Source organism: Neurospora tetrasperma, assembly GCF_000213175.1.
Source record: "Neurospora tetrasperma FGSC 2508 unplaced genomic scaffold NEUTE1scaffold_6, whole genome shotgun sequence".
Taxonomy (NCBI): Eukaryota; Fungi; Ascomycota; class Sordariomycetes; order Sordariales; family Sordariaceae; genus Neurospora; species Neurospora tetrasperma.
In genome coordinates, this window is record NW_009799104.1 from 1,822,100 (window position 1) to 1,837,575 (window position 15,476).

General features: G+C 53.6%; 7 protein-coding genes across 7 annotated transcripts; 3 read left to right on the top strand and 4 right to left on the bottom strand.

Annotated features, from left to right (window-relative positions):
• Positions 1-53: 53 nt before the first annotated feature.
• On the top strand, positions 54-2,089 carry NEUTE1DRAFT_87703 (uncharacterized protein; the record flags this gene model as incomplete). The annotated part of the gene is made up of 3 exons (XM_009856062.1): positions 54-848; positions 928-1,170; positions 1,268-2,089. 3 exons carry the CDS (start codon positions 54-56, stop codon positions 2,087-2,089), a joined length of 1,860 nt encoding a protein of 619 aa, XP_009854364.1.
• A 281-nt stretch (positions 2,090-2,370) lies between these two features.
• NEUTE1DRAFT_124657 (uncharacterized protein) lies at positions 2,371-5,620 on the bottom strand (the record flags this gene model as incomplete). The annotated part of the gene is made up of 3 exons (XM_009856063.1): positions 2,371-4,583; positions 5,259-5,459; positions 5,515-5,620. The coding sequence occupies 3 exons, from the start codon at positions 5,618-5,620 to the stop codon at positions 2,371-2,373; spliced, it is 2,520 nt and encodes an 839-aa protein (XP_009854365.1).
• Positions 5,621-6,040: 420 nt separating this feature from the next.
• On the bottom strand, positions 6,041-6,325 carry NEUTE1DRAFT_118171 (uncharacterized protein; the record flags this gene model as incomplete). Its single annotated transcript, XM_009856064.1, has 1 exon — positions 6,041-6,325. A coding segment is annotated over one exon (203 nt), but the record flags the coding sequence as incomplete, so codon positions are not given.
• Positions 6,326-6,806: 481 nt separating this feature from the next.
• Positions 6,807-7,160, bottom strand: NEUTE1DRAFT_49027 (uncharacterized protein; the record flags this gene model as incomplete). Its single annotated transcript, XM_009855537.1, has 1 exon — positions 6,807-7,160. The coding sequence occupies one exon, from the start codon at positions 7,158-7,160 to the stop codon at positions 6,807-6,809; it is 354 nt and encodes a 117-aa protein (XP_009853839.1).
• A 464-nt stretch (positions 7,161-7,624) lies between these two features.
• On the top strand, positions 7,625-9,174 carry NEUTE1DRAFT_124660 (uncharacterized protein; the record flags this gene model as incomplete). The annotated part of the gene is made up of 1 exon (XM_009856065.1): positions 7,625-9,174. One exon carries the CDS (start codon positions 7,625-7,627, stop codon positions 9,143-9,145), a length of 1,521 nt encoding a protein of 506 aa, XP_009854367.1.
• Positions 9,175-9,281: 107 nt separating this feature from the next.
• Positions 9,282-10,722, bottom strand: NEUTE1DRAFT_87709 (uncharacterized protein; the record flags this gene model as incomplete). Its single annotated transcript, XM_009856066.1, has 2 exons — positions 9,282-10,566; positions 10,634-10,722. 2 exons carry the CDS (start codon positions 10,720-10,722, stop codon positions 9,366-9,368), a joined length of 1,290 nt encoding a protein of 429 aa, XP_009854368.1.
• A 985-nt stretch (positions 10,723-11,707) lies between these two features.
• Positions 11,708-15,204, top strand: NEUTE1DRAFT_131944 (uncharacterized protein; the record flags this gene model as incomplete). Its single annotated transcript, XM_009856067.1, has 2 exons — positions 11,708-11,866; positions 11,927-15,204. The coding sequence occupies 2 exons, from the start codon at positions 11,708-11,710 to the stop codon at positions 15,026-15,028; spliced, it is 3,261 nt and encodes a 1,086-aa protein (XP_009854369.1).
• Between the last annotated feature and the right edge of the window lie 272 nt (positions 15,205-15,476).

Consider the following 15,476-nt stretch of genomic DNA (forward strand, 5'->3'; position numbering starts at 1 on the left):
AAGCAAACGACACCGACAAATCGTGATTTTGTATCTCCTGTAAGCCCACGTCGATGGAGTCACTCGCCCAGAACTTGGACCACCTAACCATCACCTCCCACCCCTCCTCATCATCATCATCCTCCTCTTCCTCTTCCTCTTCCTCGGTCCCAGCATGGATCCTGGCATGCTTCGCCGAGAGAGCAGCGGACGCCAAAGCCGCCGCGATCAACAACCATGCGTCTCAAGAAGAAAAAGAAGAAGAACATGACCAAATGGATCTCGACATCGACGGCGCAGCCCTCCCCAGAAAAACAGTCCTCCAATCCTCCTCCTCCACCCCTTCCGACCACTTCACCCAAGCAGTCTGGGGCCGGGTCTTCAACCACCGCCGCGATTACTCCCTCACCCCCCATGTGCACGCCGTCGTCCATCCGCGCACCACGGCCGAAGTCATCGCCGTAGTTGAGTACGCCAAGGCCACAGGCAAGCGCGTGAGTGTGCGTAGCGGGGGTCATAGTTGGGCGGCGTGGAGCGTGAGGGGGGATGCTATCTTGGTGGATTTATGTGAGTTGGAATTGCCGGACACTCTCAAGATAGAATGGTTCGGGCATCATGGAAAGTACGGGTGCACGGAGCGAGTGATGGATGATTCGGCTGAAAGAGGACCGGCGGAGGCGTGTGTTTGGTATGATGAAGAGTCACAGGTGGTGGCGTGTCCGCCGTCGATGACGGGGCAGGAACTGAATGACTTTTTGGTGTGGATGGGAGGAGGAAGTGGGAAGGGGAGGATGTTTGCGGGCGGGCATTGTCCTGATGTTGGGTTGGGAGGGTTTTTGTTGCAAGGGGGGATGGGGTGGAATTGCAAGGTGAGTTTTTTTGAGTTGGGATGTGAGTGAGTACCTATCTCTATGATGCTGACATGAAGCTTGATAACACCACATACAGAACTGGGGATGGGCATGTGAATCCGTCATCAGCATGGAAGTCGTGACAGCCGATGGCCAACACCTTCTCATCAACAAAGACTCCCACCCCGATCTCTTTTGGGCAGCGCGAGGAGCAGGCCCCGGATTCCCCGCCATCGTCACTCGTCTCTACCTCCGTACACGGCCACTTCTGGAGATGTACCAAAGCCTGTACTTCTACCCTGTCTCGCTCTTCAAGAAAGTCCTGCAATGGGCAATCAACGTGTGTTACCCCCCTCCCCTGCCCTTCCCTTCCCTTCCTCATGTCATCTCTCTCTACCACCTAGTTTCATCTACTCACCCACCCCTGCCCGTTCCAGATCGCACCAACCTGCGACCCAGGCATGGAAGTAGTCTGCGTCTCCTCCCACCTCCGCACTTCCACCAAGAACCCATATGACCCGAACCCGGCAAAGGACGCAGACTACGACCCCGAACCCACCATCCTCGCCTCCTTCACCCTCTTCACCACCTCCCGCTCCGCCGCCCTCGCCGCCCTGCAACCCATCCACGACCTGCACCCGCCCGGCACCAAACACCTGGTCTTCTGCCAATCTACCTCGCTCACGCAAGAGTACAAACAGCAACTGTTAGCCAGCCCGTGGGGACATAGGTATTGCTGTGATAACGCTTATATTTCTAATGATTCGTCGTCTTCTTCTGGGACCCCGGCCTCCTCATCCGGCTTTGCAGCACACGAGACCGCGGAATCTATATCAGTCCCCGACGTTCTCGAAAAAGCTTTTACGACTTTACCAACGGTCAAATCTTCCGCTCTCTGGTTCTCCATGAACCCCCGATCCCGTCGCCCGCTCCTAGATCCCCAAGGAGAACCAATGGCCCTGTCGATGCAGAGTGATCATTACTTTGCTGTTTATACAGTCTGGTCTGATGAAAAAGACGACGAGCGGTGTACGGGGTGGGTTAGGGATATCTTCAAAGGGGTGGAGAAGTATGCCGTGGGGAGTTATTTGGGGGATGCGGACTTTAGGGTGAGGAGGGCGAGGTTTTGGAGTGATGAGTGTGCGAGGAGACTGAGGGAGGTTAGGAGGAAGTGGGATCCGGAGGGAAGAATGGGGGGATTTTGTGACGATAGGGAGGGGGATGAGGAGGTTTTGAGGAATGGAGGTGGGTGGGTTTGAGTAAGGAAGAGTTGGAAAATCATCGATTCTGAAAATATCTAAGCTGGAGGTACCCAGATGGTAACTTCGTAAGCCTACCAAAAATGCATCAGCGAAATAATCTAAGGCGTTTGTAAAGCAGATGAAGGCATTTTCGCCGAAGAGATATGCCCATCTGTAAATGAAAAGGGGTATCGACCAGCCCAGCCCAACGCCTATCCCAACACGAAACATGCATATCATTCCCGAGTAAAGACATCTTCAGTTCCATCCTCCAACGCCTCATTAGAATGGAGTTGAGCCTAAACCGAATCCACCATCTCAACATCACTATCATCCGCCCCTTCATACCCGCTATCCCGACCCTCCATGTCTTGATCCCCGTTCTCATCATCACCCTCATCAATCGTCATCAACTCCCCATTCCCACTTTCACTACCTCTACTTCTCCCAAGCAAACCACCACCACCACCACCACCATGACCATCATCCTCGCCATCCTCATCCACATTCGTCAAATCAACACTCTCCCTCTCGGACAGCCTCGGAGTCTGCCTAACGAATAGGTCTGATCCCGAACTCCCTGAAGATCTATACCGTAACCGTATTCTGTAAGTAGACGCCGACCCCGCTCGACTTCCATTTCCATTCCCTCTCTCAATTACCAACGACCCTGACCTGGAAACCGACCTAGAAACCGACCTAGAAAGTGACCTAGAAAGCGACCTCGACATGGACAAAGACATAGAACCCCTCCTTGAAGCCACAACACTAGCAGATTCCAGAGCAGCTGGGTTGTTAGGAGGTAAGTACCTCGCCGCCGACGACGCTGGTTGGATGTTAAGCAACGAAGCGAAGCTTTGGGGTCCTCTTGGTGTAATAAGTCCTGAAGAAGGAGTTTCAAGGCGTCCAAGGTTGGCTGGGACGGAGAAGCCTCTGTCCAGGAGACTGGAAGTCATAGAACCCATGGGGGTCAGGGAATGGAGGCGGGCTGGGACGGATACCGTGACGCTGGGGCCCCCTTCTAAGGGATGGGGGGTTGGACTGAGCTGGTGTTGGTATTGGGGTTGGCAGTTGCGCTGGCTAACAAAGAGGTTATCGTCGTCTGAGTCGGACTCTGAATCAGATGAGAGTTCGATCATCACACTGGCGACCCTTCCGGTAGTACTTCTAGGTGGTAAGTCGGTTTCTGTATTGGGACCGGGGGTGGATTCCGAATTACCAAGATCAATAGCGTCGGTCATGGAGCTTCCTGCGGCACTCAAAGCCGGACCTGCACGCCCATGGTGCGGTCCGCTAGAAGAAGAACTTGAGCTCGAACTCAAAGAATGCCCCTGTCTTGGATCACTACTCGCACTCATATGCGACGGAATATGAGGAGAGTCTTGTCTTAACTGGTCATACGACCATTTGTCGATATAAAAGCTTTTGACGAGTTCCCAATCTGCCTGGCCGGGGTTCCAAGCCTCTTGTTGGCCATTATCACTAAAAAGAGGCTCCAGGTTCTCCAGTCTTGAGCTTTCCCGACGGCTGGGCACTTTCTGCATAGTGGCAGTATTCGTAACGTCCTCGACGAACGACCAGTCGGCTACTGGCTCACGGATAGCGGTCCTGGACGTAGATGCAATGGCCTTATACAAGTCATAAAAGCGAATCCACTCCAGACCACGGAGGGCATAGATGAAATCCATTCCTTGGATGCAGCGGAGGGCGCGATGCTTGCGCTGGTTAGGCTGGCCAGCGGTTTGGCGAACCATAAAGTCCTGGATTATTGAATTTTCATACCGACAACGGGTATATGTCTTCTCGCTTTCATTGACGAAAATAACCAGACTTTTGAGACGATGACAGTCCAGGAGAAAGCTGAGAGGGGAGGTGCGGCGCGAGACAGGGATACGACCATTTCGGTCCAAAGGAACGGTCAGGTATTGATTTCCCATCAGTGTAATCTCAAGGTGCTGTAAGCGGCTGACACGGGCCGGACCGATCCCTTGACAGAACCGTGAAAATTCGCCCAAGCTGGAGAAAGCGAATGAGTTGAGGCCGTAAAAGCAGTGGATGCCAATGAAGAAGAATCGACGGCATACAAGAAGGACACGGAGCAGAGAATTAGGGTTTTGCCCGCTGTCAGTGATATTACAGCGCCGCTCCCCCCCAAAAAAGACATTTTTGAGACCACTTCGGTTTCTGAGCGCCGCTTCCTCTGGAAAGTCCTCGTTTGGGACGAAGGGGTCGAGTCGGGAAATAACGTGGATAAGTTTGCCCTTTTTGAATAACCAGAGCTTGAATATCCTGGCCTGGACCTCGGCTGGGAGGGCATTGAAGTTGAACCGTCTGTGGTGGCCGGGTCCAGGACCAGATGGATCTGAAATGGCTGCATCTGGATCGGCTACATCTGGAACGGCTGCATCTAGAACAGCTGCCTCTCCTTCCTCTGGCGTAACGAACTTGATATTGGGATGCACCCAGTTGATTCGCACGCTCATATTCTCCTCCTTATTGCATTGTTTCCATACTGTTTTCCATGGCGGTTGTCTGGTTGCAATGTGTTGGCGTAGCATTTCTGGCCAGGTCTAGTTGATGTCAGTACTTCTCCAGTGTCCAAATTTACTTTGCTATTACATACCACTTGTGTGTGCTTTGCTTTTTTCGCCTTTAACCTATTAACCTCTCTCCTGAGGTCATCTGCTTCTTCTCGGGCTCGATCCCTCTCGGTTCGGAGAGTGTCGTTAAGTCCAACTAGAATGCCACGAGCATGGGCACATTGCGTGTTCGTGCAGGGCCCTTCTTGATTTGGCCCGTCTCCATTGAGACTGGGTGGCGGCGTAAGGTCGTCCATGGTCTGCGATCCTCTGGATGTCTCAGTGTGAAAGAGAGACGGATGCCTCAAATCAGATCCGATGGCCACGAAGTGTTCAAGTTTGGCACTCGCTGTAGTTGAGTGAAGACGGATGGCGTGTGAATAATGAGCTGAAGGAGATATGATGTTTTGAGGGAAATATAGATGTCCGGCGAAGGAAAAGATGATAGGAAAGGATAATAGGAAAGGATATGAGAGAAGATAATAGCAGAGAATGAGGCCGCTGTCGAACCGGCTTACCCGAGGCTTGTTGAGGATATCGTTGAGGACCAGGAGAAGAAGATGGTTACCGGAAGAAGAGAAGTAGAGATCTTCTTATAGTGGAAGAACCATGAGCCGCGATGGCGTACGAGTGTTGACGGTGAGTAGGGGGATGGTAATCGGCTCCCGCCCGCCCCGGAGGTAGAGATGGAAGCCGAGGCGATGTATCGGATGAGTCTGTTGGTATCGAGAGGGATGAAAACACAAGGACACCAAGTGGATGAGTGGAGATGAGGAAGTACTGAAGATTGGGATTTGTTTCTGATGGTTCTGGTGGGAAAACAAGCAGGTAGTCTGCTGGGCACTGACTTGGCGGAGGAGAGACTGCTAGAAAATGGCGATAGCGTCAAACCGGCGGAAACATGGTCTGTGGACGCAAATAGCAGTTCAACCAGGATATCTTGAACAGGGCCCTCCTCCAACTGAGGCATCTTGGCTTGGAACCTCAAGCCATGGTCCTGTTCAGGCAGGGCAAATTCAGTCCTATATTGTAGACTGTTTGCTCGAGTGACCTCGGTACGAGTAGATGGTCCCATCACGAAGTCTCACTTGGCCAGGATGTGCGAAGGTCGGAGGAATGGGGTGTAGTGGATTCAGACGAAAACGACACGGCAAGATATATTGTTGCCATGGCGGAAGCAAAGCGCCTGTTCACTATGGCGAAGGCAAACACGGCCGGGGAGATGGTGATGGTCATAGGTGATATCCTCCTGATGTTGTGAGTGAGATCATTGTTGACTCGGGTTTCCCGGCATGTGATGGCACAATACTGGAGGTGGATCCTCAACTGTGAGCAAGCACTCTTCCGTCTATTGATCATCACATCTGGAACCTCGACGAACTCGTGATATCAATGACCATGGCAATAATCACATTGGTAATCCTAGTACGATCAATGTCGAAGAAGATAAAGTCGCATCTGTCGGTTGTCGTTCACGAGTGCAAGTCAAACTCGGAAGTGTCCCGCCTATTGCGTCGACGACCGGTAGCAAACTCCACGTATACTCGTTCGCAAGTCCCGGCATCGGTAAGCGGGCGAACGTCCAGACGGCAGACCTTGAACCATATAAGCCGCAAGCCCAGACCCCGCAATAACTCTCCTACCTGTTCCGCTTTGTGCGTGGTCAAGCGAGCGATATGGTGTGCGGGAGCCTGAAAACACTTCAGATGCGCGGTATAGGCTGTAAGTTCTTGAAAGTTGCAGCTGGTCTCAAGTTCAACTCCAAACTTGGGCGACTGAGCCTTTTTTGGCCTTTTGAGGTCTTTCGAATCCCCCCTTCCTTCCCAAACCGTGCTTCCATCGATTTCGGATCCTATCGGTCATCTGATCTGGGATCTCGCACATCATGCTTGGTCTTTGTCGATGCCATCGCCGTCATGGTATTTGTCGGACCCGATCTTATTCCATCCCAAACCCTTTCCCCCCTTCTCCTGCTCAACCAAAGCAATTGTCGCGGCTCCAAACCCCGTCTTCCTTGGCTTCCCAATCCCATGTCTAAACAGACAGAACTCCCATAACGCCTTTCTTCCATCCAAGTTCAACCCAGCAATAGTACAGTCTTTCCTTCTTGTACACCCGCACACGGTGCGGTCATGGCGCGGTTGACCCTGCACAGTTTACTTGTCCTCCTCCCCTTCCTGAAACTCCTTGGGCAGGTCCATACCCACCCTTTTGGCCGTCAGCCTGACCCTCGTCTCCTCGTCCATACCCATGCCGGGGTTGTAACGCTCCAGCAAAGTGACGTATTCCCGCTGCGCCTGGAGATAGGCAAGGAGCTGCTCGGCTTCGGCGACGGAGGGTTTGTGAACGGGGGTGCTAGCGCCGGCGGAGGCGGGGGAGGCGGCGGAAGAGACGAAGTCGCGAAGGCGCTGGTGGAGGGGAGCGCGCGGGGTGGTGAGCAAGGGTCGGGGAGGGAGCTCGCGAAGGAGGGCGCGGTAGAGATGGAGGATGTTGGTCTTTGCGGCAGACATGTTGGCGTTCGCTTAGTCTGGTTGGGTGACGATGATGTGGTGATGGGTAGTGGTCGGGTTTGAGACGGAAGTAGGAAGTGGGAGAGTTTGCGACGGCAGAACGCGGGCGGGTGTGGACTGGAAGAGGACGCGACGAGATGCGATGGCGGATTGAAGATGAGGTCAGTTTGGACTTCCAACTTGCGCTCCAGAAAAATGTCCCGAGCTTCCTAGTAGAGCTCCATCCAACTTCACCTATAACCCTAACCCCTGATATTAAACAGCTTATCGGAAGATGATTAGTCTCCGCGGCAGGCAAGATGGTGTTATCGGGACTTAGCATGGCATACCTTATCAATTACAGAAAGAAAGTCGAATTGAAATCTGCGACTCTCTCTCCCATCACTGCTGTCTTGTTGCGCCAGACAACATTCCGATTGCCTCAGTTGTCGGCAGCATACTCCGCCATGACATACCAAAGGACAATGGCCAGTATTTTGGCCATGCCTCCCAACCCGAGGTCCCTAGTCCTCCGACAACTCGCAGCATCCCGACCTGTCACAGTCGCTGCCCCGATCTCCTCCATATGTCTCTTCAGCTCCACGACAGCGAACCCAGCACGACAACGCCCGGCGGCACGATCTACGTCGCGATCTCAACCCACACAACCGGGGAAGCCCCAGGGAAAGCCAACGGAGAAACCCAAAGCGAAGCAACCCGAAAAACCCAAAGCCAAACAACCAGAGAAGCCTAAAGCCAAGCAACCAGAGAAGCCTAAAGCCAGGCAACCAGAGAAACTCAAAGCGAAACAACCGGAGACATCCAAAGACAAACAAGCAGAGAAACCCAAAGAAACGCCCAAGAAGATCAAAAAGACCGGGCCAGTCGAAAAAGCGCCATCATCCTTCTCCTTCCTCCCACCCCCCTCCAACGACCCCAACCAGCGCGCCCTCCCGGCCCCGGCCCCGACCGCCAACTCCCTCTTCGCCGCCACCCACATCTTCACCTGCCAGAAACCCTACTTCATGTACGCCGCCCCTCGCTTCCTCAACTTCCCCGTCAACACGCACGTGCCCGAAGTGTGCATCCTGGGCCGCTCCAACGTGGGCAAGTCCACCTTGATCAACGCTTTATCGGGCGCCGCTGGCGCCGCCGCCGGTCGCGCCCACGGTCTCGAAGCGCGCCGGGCCGGACGGGCCATTACGTCCGCACACGCGGGTAGCACCAAGACGATGAACGCATACGGGTTTGGCCCGCCACCGAAAGTGGCGCCGCCCAAGAAGGAGGCGGAGCCGGAGGCTGGGGAGTCACACGCGATCAAGTCGCGGTCGGAGAAGAGGGAGGAGAAGAACAAGTTCAACAAGGAAAGGAAACCGACGAATCAGCTGATATTGGTGGACATGCCCGGCTACGGGTTTAACTCGCAGGCGGAGTGGGGCAAGGAGATTACCAAGTATTTGGAGAAGAGGAAGATGCTGAAGGGCGCCGTGGTGCTGATTGATTCGGTGGCGGGAGTCAAGAAGGATGATAGGACAGTGTTGGGTATGTTGAGGGATGCCGGTGTCAGGACGACGGTGATCTTGACCAAGGCGGATAAGATTGACTCGATGGAGGAGTATCGCCAGGGGACAGGAAAGGAGAGGAAGGAGGGATCGATTGGGGATATGTGTGTCAAGGTGTGGGAGGAGTTGAGGAAGATTGAGGAGGAGAGTTTGACGTGGGTGGAGGGTAAAGGGTGGGAGAGGGAGCTGTGGGTGACAGGCGCGGGTGACCCGAGGAATGCTGGGCTGGGTATTGCAGGCGCACGATTGGCGATTGCAAAGATGGCTGGTCTGGTTAGGGACGAGCGGGCGCTGGCAGATGAGGAGGCACCGGAGCTGGGTAGTGTGGTGACGAAGCCGGCGCCGACGGTAAGCAAGATTATACCATTTGACCAGATCGTATGGGCAACGCCGCATCAAGGGACAGCAGGGTCTAAGGGAAGCCGGGAGAAAGCGTCGTTCTAGGTGGACGATCTGATGTCCGCTTGGAAGTCACTGTATTATTTATGTACGATTTGAAGCAACGCCAATAGACTTGATACCCCCTTGGAACGTGGAAACCTGAGAATCATCGCAAATCTCCTTATTTTGCCCGAAGACAAGGTGAAAAACACATTTTGGTCTCTATATGCCAGCATCTATCTGCTCTCAACACGTCTATGTATCTCGAACTTCAAAACACCACTCAAGAACTCCGTCTCCTGTTCCTCCCTCTCTCCCTCCCAAATTCTCGCTCGTCAACAGGACTCCTACCCTTTGACTCCTTGAACATGAAATATGGCAAGAAGACATCGACAAGATTATCCCAAAACCCAATATCATAGAGATTCTCCACATCCTTCAACCTCCAAACGGCCTCCCACTCTCCCTCACCCGGCAACCGATGACTCGACCTGGGGGGCTTTCCATCCTCCGTCCTCACCATAAGCTGCTCCGCCTCAACGGGCCACCTCGTCCACGCCGGCTCGACCTTGAGGTCTTTCTCCCTGCTCCCATCCGCCGCCATCCGCCGCTTATACACCCCGCCCTCATCCATCTCCGCCTGCCAATCCTGCCACTTCATACTCTCATTCGTCGTCGTCCCACAATAAACCAGCCACAAATGGTACCCCAGCAACCCCCAAACCAACGGCGTCGTCAGCAGCGCCAACAAGGTAACGCCCCCCATGGCCACTCCCGACTGTAAGCCCCAGCTCCAGAGGAGCAACCACCGATGAAAATCCAGGTCGCCGTTGTTCCATGCTTGAGTGGAAGTCCACCACGGTAATAACGTCCAGTAGGGGAACCTCGCCTGGATCTTGGCCCGGATAATCACCAGCCCCAGAACCCCGCCGTAGAGGGTGAGGATGGCCGTGCTAAGCAGCAACAAAATGAACCACCGCTGATTGTTGGCCCCCACGCAGTTGTTGATGAAGATACAGTGGTGGTCCATCCTTCCGACGCACTTCTTGCAGATACTGCAGTGCTTCGACCTCGCGGGTTTCAGGAGGCGGCACGTCTCGCAGCTCGTGCCGGGGTGGAAGAGGGTGAAGTCGTAGGGGTAGCGGGCCATTTCGCGGACATGGGTCTTGGCGTTTATGACGCCCGGGTCGGTGAAGGCGGAGAGGTAGAGGAAGAGGTAGGGACATAGGATGGCGATGGTACCGAAGAATTTGTGGGTGAAGGAGAAGTGAGGCCAGGCGACGGGCAGGTAGAGATATTCGCCAACGGAAAGCAAGAGGAAGAAGAAGATGAGGATGGTCGGATGTTGGTCGTACCAGAGGTGGCGGCCGAGGCGGGTGAGAGAGGTGGTCAGGCGCCCGTTGGTCAAGGTGCGGTCGACGGTGAGGAGGCCATTGGGGAGGTGAATCCAGATGAGGCGGTGGAGGAAGGAGATGGGAGTGTTTCTTTTTATCACAGAGTTAGCAATTATGATCATGATCGAGGAGTTGGGTGAGAGGATGGTTGATGTACCGTAGTGCAGGTAGTCTGCCGAAAAAGGCCACAAAGGTCATGAATGAGATGCCAAGGATGACGGCGGCGATGATTGCGATGGTGCCCATGGTGTCGAGTCCCCGTTTTTTCCTTCACTTTTGATCCGGGAGGTGAAAATCATAATACGACTTGGTAATTATGGATGAGTCTTGCCCAAATCAATAAGGTCTAAAGGTGGAGGGTAATGTTTCCAGTTCAGTTGGTAAACCCAAGAAGTTGGGTCTCCTCTCTTTGTGAGGCCGCGGGTGTCTCGGCCAGCGAACACCCCCGTCAACATACAGCTGTTCTCAGGAGGGGCAAACCGAGAGGAATGAACTGGGAATCACCAAGGAAAGACTTTATGAACAGAATAAAAAAGATGGCAAGAATTAGAAGTAAGAAGAGGAGGATATGGGGGGAATCATTGAGACAATGGAGTGACAAACGCAAAGACCGATGGACTGAGTGAATGTCAGCTCTGTGACTTGGCAGCTCGGACCACCTCAGTCGTCGTCGATGCCAAGACCGACATTCTGTTGTTTTGGATGCCTCGAGGGGGAGATTTATTTAAGATTTAAAGCCCTGTAGGGTTAGGGTCAGAGCCCTGTTTGTCCCCGTGAGAGCGCGACGAAGGGTCGAATCTCCACGCCAAACACGCGCAAACAAAGAGAGGGAAGGCACGGCAGTTCACACAGGTCGAAGGTTCCATCGATTCTGATGCTGACATCGAATGCTTCATTCATCAAACATCCATCTTGAGGTACAGCTTCTCCCTCCGTCATCTGCTTTTCACTTCTGCTTCGGGTTGGCTGGCCCACCGTGATCCGCCCGCACGCCAACGCACGCTTCACTTTGACTGTGCCCAACGGACGCCACGCTCACAACAACAAAGTGAGGCCATCCCCAAACACCCATAATAAACCAACAAACTAACCACGCTCTACCCTCAAGCCCTCCACCCTTCACAACCATGAATTAAAGTGTACAGATGAAGCCCTTGTTTCTTGCGCTGTCAAGTGACTGGAAGAGCTCAGACCCAGGGTTAGGGCAATAGCCCATCAGTCACACTTCAAGATGCCGTCAGCCGGAATCGTGTACGAAGGGGCCCTAGCCAATAAGACTCCGGATGGGAACAACAGCAAAAATCAATCCGAGGGCACTCTCTTCAACGGACTCAAGTTTTGGATCTCCCTAAAAGTGCCAGCTCGCCAGTCCTTGGTTGAGTCAGTCAAGGTACGTAAGTTGTGCAATTGTTTTGTTTGCGCCTGACCACATCACTGACATCTCACATAGGCCCATGGAGGGAAGAAGGTAGAACTGGAAAAGAATGCAGATATTCTCATTGCAGACCATGCCAAGAAAAATTTTGCCCCTGCTGGCTCGCTGTCTTGGAAGTACATCACAGATTCCATCAGTGAGGGTCAGCTGGCCGACAAAGACCTTTACACAATCGACCATCCCACTGCCAAGGGAGTGCGTCCTGGCGGCTCAGCCACGTCTACCAAGAGCACCCGGACCCCTTATACACCACAGGACGACAACCTCCTGATTCATTGGGTCTTGGAGAAGGAGAGGTCAGGCGCCTATATCCGCGGCAACCAGATCTACATCGACCTTGCCGAAAAGTACCCCCGACACACATGGCAGTCATGGAGAGATCGTTTCACGAAGCAATACGATCATCAACACAGGCACGCTCTAGCTAAAATGCTTCCTCAAAACTATCAGCCGCCACCACCAGCACCACCGCCTTCTCAAGCCCCTGCACCCGTCCGCAAAGAGGAGAATGTCAGACCCGGCACGCCTCCCGCAACAACTACCACAGTACACACACCAGCCCCAGACCGCTCACAGGCTGTGTCTGCACCCGCCACCGGCAGAGTCACCTTCACCCAAGACGATGACCAGGATTTCATCCGATACCTCAAGCAGATGAAACGGCAAGGAGAAAGCTTACAGGGGAACCTCATCTACAAGGTGTTCGCGGAGCAACACCCACGTCACAGTTGGCAGTCTTGGCGAAACAGATGGGTTCGAATCCTACAGGCTACAACGAACCTGGACGAAGATGATCCTGCGGCTCCGAATCCTCCTGAGCCGAGCCTTCCTAGGCCCACTCCAAGGGCTACCATTCACCCCCAAGTAAAAGCGACGCCTCAGAGTGCTGATCAAGCCGCGGCTAAGAGACGACCTTCAGCAGCTTTGCATAGAACGCGTCAGGATGTCCCTACAAAGAGCTGGAGCTCACCCATGGGCCCTGTAAAAGCTACAATTACAAGCTCTGCACACAAACACTCCCCGCCTCGCTCGACACCTTCGCGGCTCGAAGAAATAAACAAGCGAGCTCGCTTGGTTCATGGAGAAAAGAAGAAGATTAAGAGTGCTTCTATCATTCAACGAGCGTGGCGATCTTACCAGGCCCGGAAACAAGACCCCGACCGGCAAAGTTTAATCATGTTCCAGGCTCTTGCACAGGGTGCTTTGGTCCGATGGGCTTGTGCACCTGCCTTTGAGTCCCAGTCTCAGCAGTATAGTGAGGATGAAGGGTCCGTTGATCTCGGACACCCACTTGAAAAGGGAGTTTCGGAGCCCACACAAACACCGAGAGAGCAGTTCTACGTATATCTCAACCGGTATAAAGAGGCCATTGAGGCCAATCCAGTCACTTGGGTAATAATTGGGGGTAAAGCTGTTGACATGTGGGATCTATGGACGGCGGTCACGGAACAGGACGTGCCTGCCAATGCACGGGACTGGCAAGAGATTGCCGAACTGTTGGACTTTGACTGGATCGCCGAGCCAGATGTTCCCAACCAGCTACAAACAGCATTCCAGGAACACCTTGCTGAATTCGAAAACTACTACAAGGAGTTTCAGGAAGCCCAATCGTTTGAGCTCAATCAAGGGACAGACGAGGATATCGAGGAAGAAGAAGAAGAAGAAGAAGAAGAAGAAGAAGAAGAAGAAGAAGAAGAGAGTGAAGAGGTGGACAATGACAAAATTGAGGCGGAAGAAGAGGAGGATGATGCTAATGAAGCACAAGACACTACCCTACGTCAAGACCCCAATACCACCGAGTTTAGGTCCTCTCCACCCATTCCCATCATAGGGGCCCTCAAATCTTCAGGGGCTTTGAAGAGGAACTCTGATCAGATCATGACCTCCCCGCTGGACCGAATGACAAGTAAGCGACCACGATACGATGTGGAGGACGAGGTCCCAGAATCGCCGCCTAAGAGATGGCAATCTCCGCTCCCACCAATTCCGGAAGCAACCTCCAGGCCAGAACTGGCTGCCGATGTCGCCCTGATCAACAAAGACAACGAGGACGATGCTGCTGACGATATGCCCATCCTTGGAGATGATGGGGAAGACTATGGAGTGGATGAGTACAGGGAGGAGGATGGAGACCCGTTCATCACGCAGCCACAACAACCCTGGCAGCCCACAGTGGAAGAGGCTCTGTCCCTACGATCTTCTTCAGCCTCTAGATCTCAGAAGCTTTCATCAGCGCAGAAAAAATCTGCTCTCCAACCAAGCTCAACGACACAGGCCCAATATATCTCCTCAGACTCGGACTTCGATTCAAGCAGCGACGCCTTCGGCCCGCCTATCAACTCTCCTCGGCCTCCTCCCGAGCAAAGACGCTCTCCCATCCCTGTTTCTGTCCCTCGCCCCTCCATAGAAATCCCAACAGCTCGCAGACAACTTCCCCCAAGAGATACCGCACCTGCCTCTCGTAGCCCACCACCTCGCTTCCGTATTCCCCCCGATCCCTACGCCGCAGACGACGAAGGCAGCAGCAACCTGCGCCCTGCCCCACAACGCCAAACCTCACGCCAGGCACAACCACAAGCATCCTCGCATGCCCCTCCCCGACCCTCTGCTTCACGATCCTCCCTCGCAGCCTCCGCCGGCCACCAAGACCGCCACCAAAAACCACATCCACAATCCACAGCCCCACCAAAACCACCACCTCACACCGGCCTGGACCTAGGCGACGGCATTGCCTCGGAAGATCCCGAAGCCATCATCAACCGCTACCTCGCCCGCGGCTACAAGAAGCGGCACTGCGTCCGGGGCATGCGGGTGACAGCGCACGATCCTTATCTGGCCGGTAGGGCAATCGATGCGTTGGAGTCCGGAGGGGGGTTGCCGGATAATGTGCCGGGGATTTGGACGGAGATTGACGATGAAGGGTTGCGGTTGCTGGAGAGGTGGGAGAGGAGGATTAAGAAGGGGAAGAAGATGGATGAGGAGGCGAAAGAGGTGGAGAGAAGATTGCTGGAGAAGCATGGACGCAAGAGGATGAAGTTGCGGATGGATTTTTTGAAAAAGTTGGATGTGTTGGATAAATCGAAGAGAAGGAGAGATGATGCTCGGTACTTGGCATGAGCTTATTTGATGGTGTTGTTGCTGTTGTTGTTGGATTACCCAGGCTGCTAGAAGTTATTAGGGGACTACAACTGTGAGTGAACTTTGATTGTGCAGGTGCCAAAGGCACAATAGACGTTGGGTAACTTGGAGATATTCCCAACATGGAGGTATCCATTCACGCTCTTCCCATGATGTCCATCTCTATTCAATTCACTTGTATGAATGACAGACGTTTGCACAATCGATTCTTTCCAAGGATACACTTAAATTGCTACCTTGGGTCCCATACGTGTATTACTATCGCGTTTCCCTCTCGGTATCCAAATGACGTTCTCGAAATTATCCAAGTCTCTTCTCCGTCACTTTCCACTTACGCTGGCTTCTTCATCACACGACCAGGACGAACATCCGCAAACCCCTCATCAATATCAACGCTATTATCCTCCAAAAAGAAACCTGCCCATTC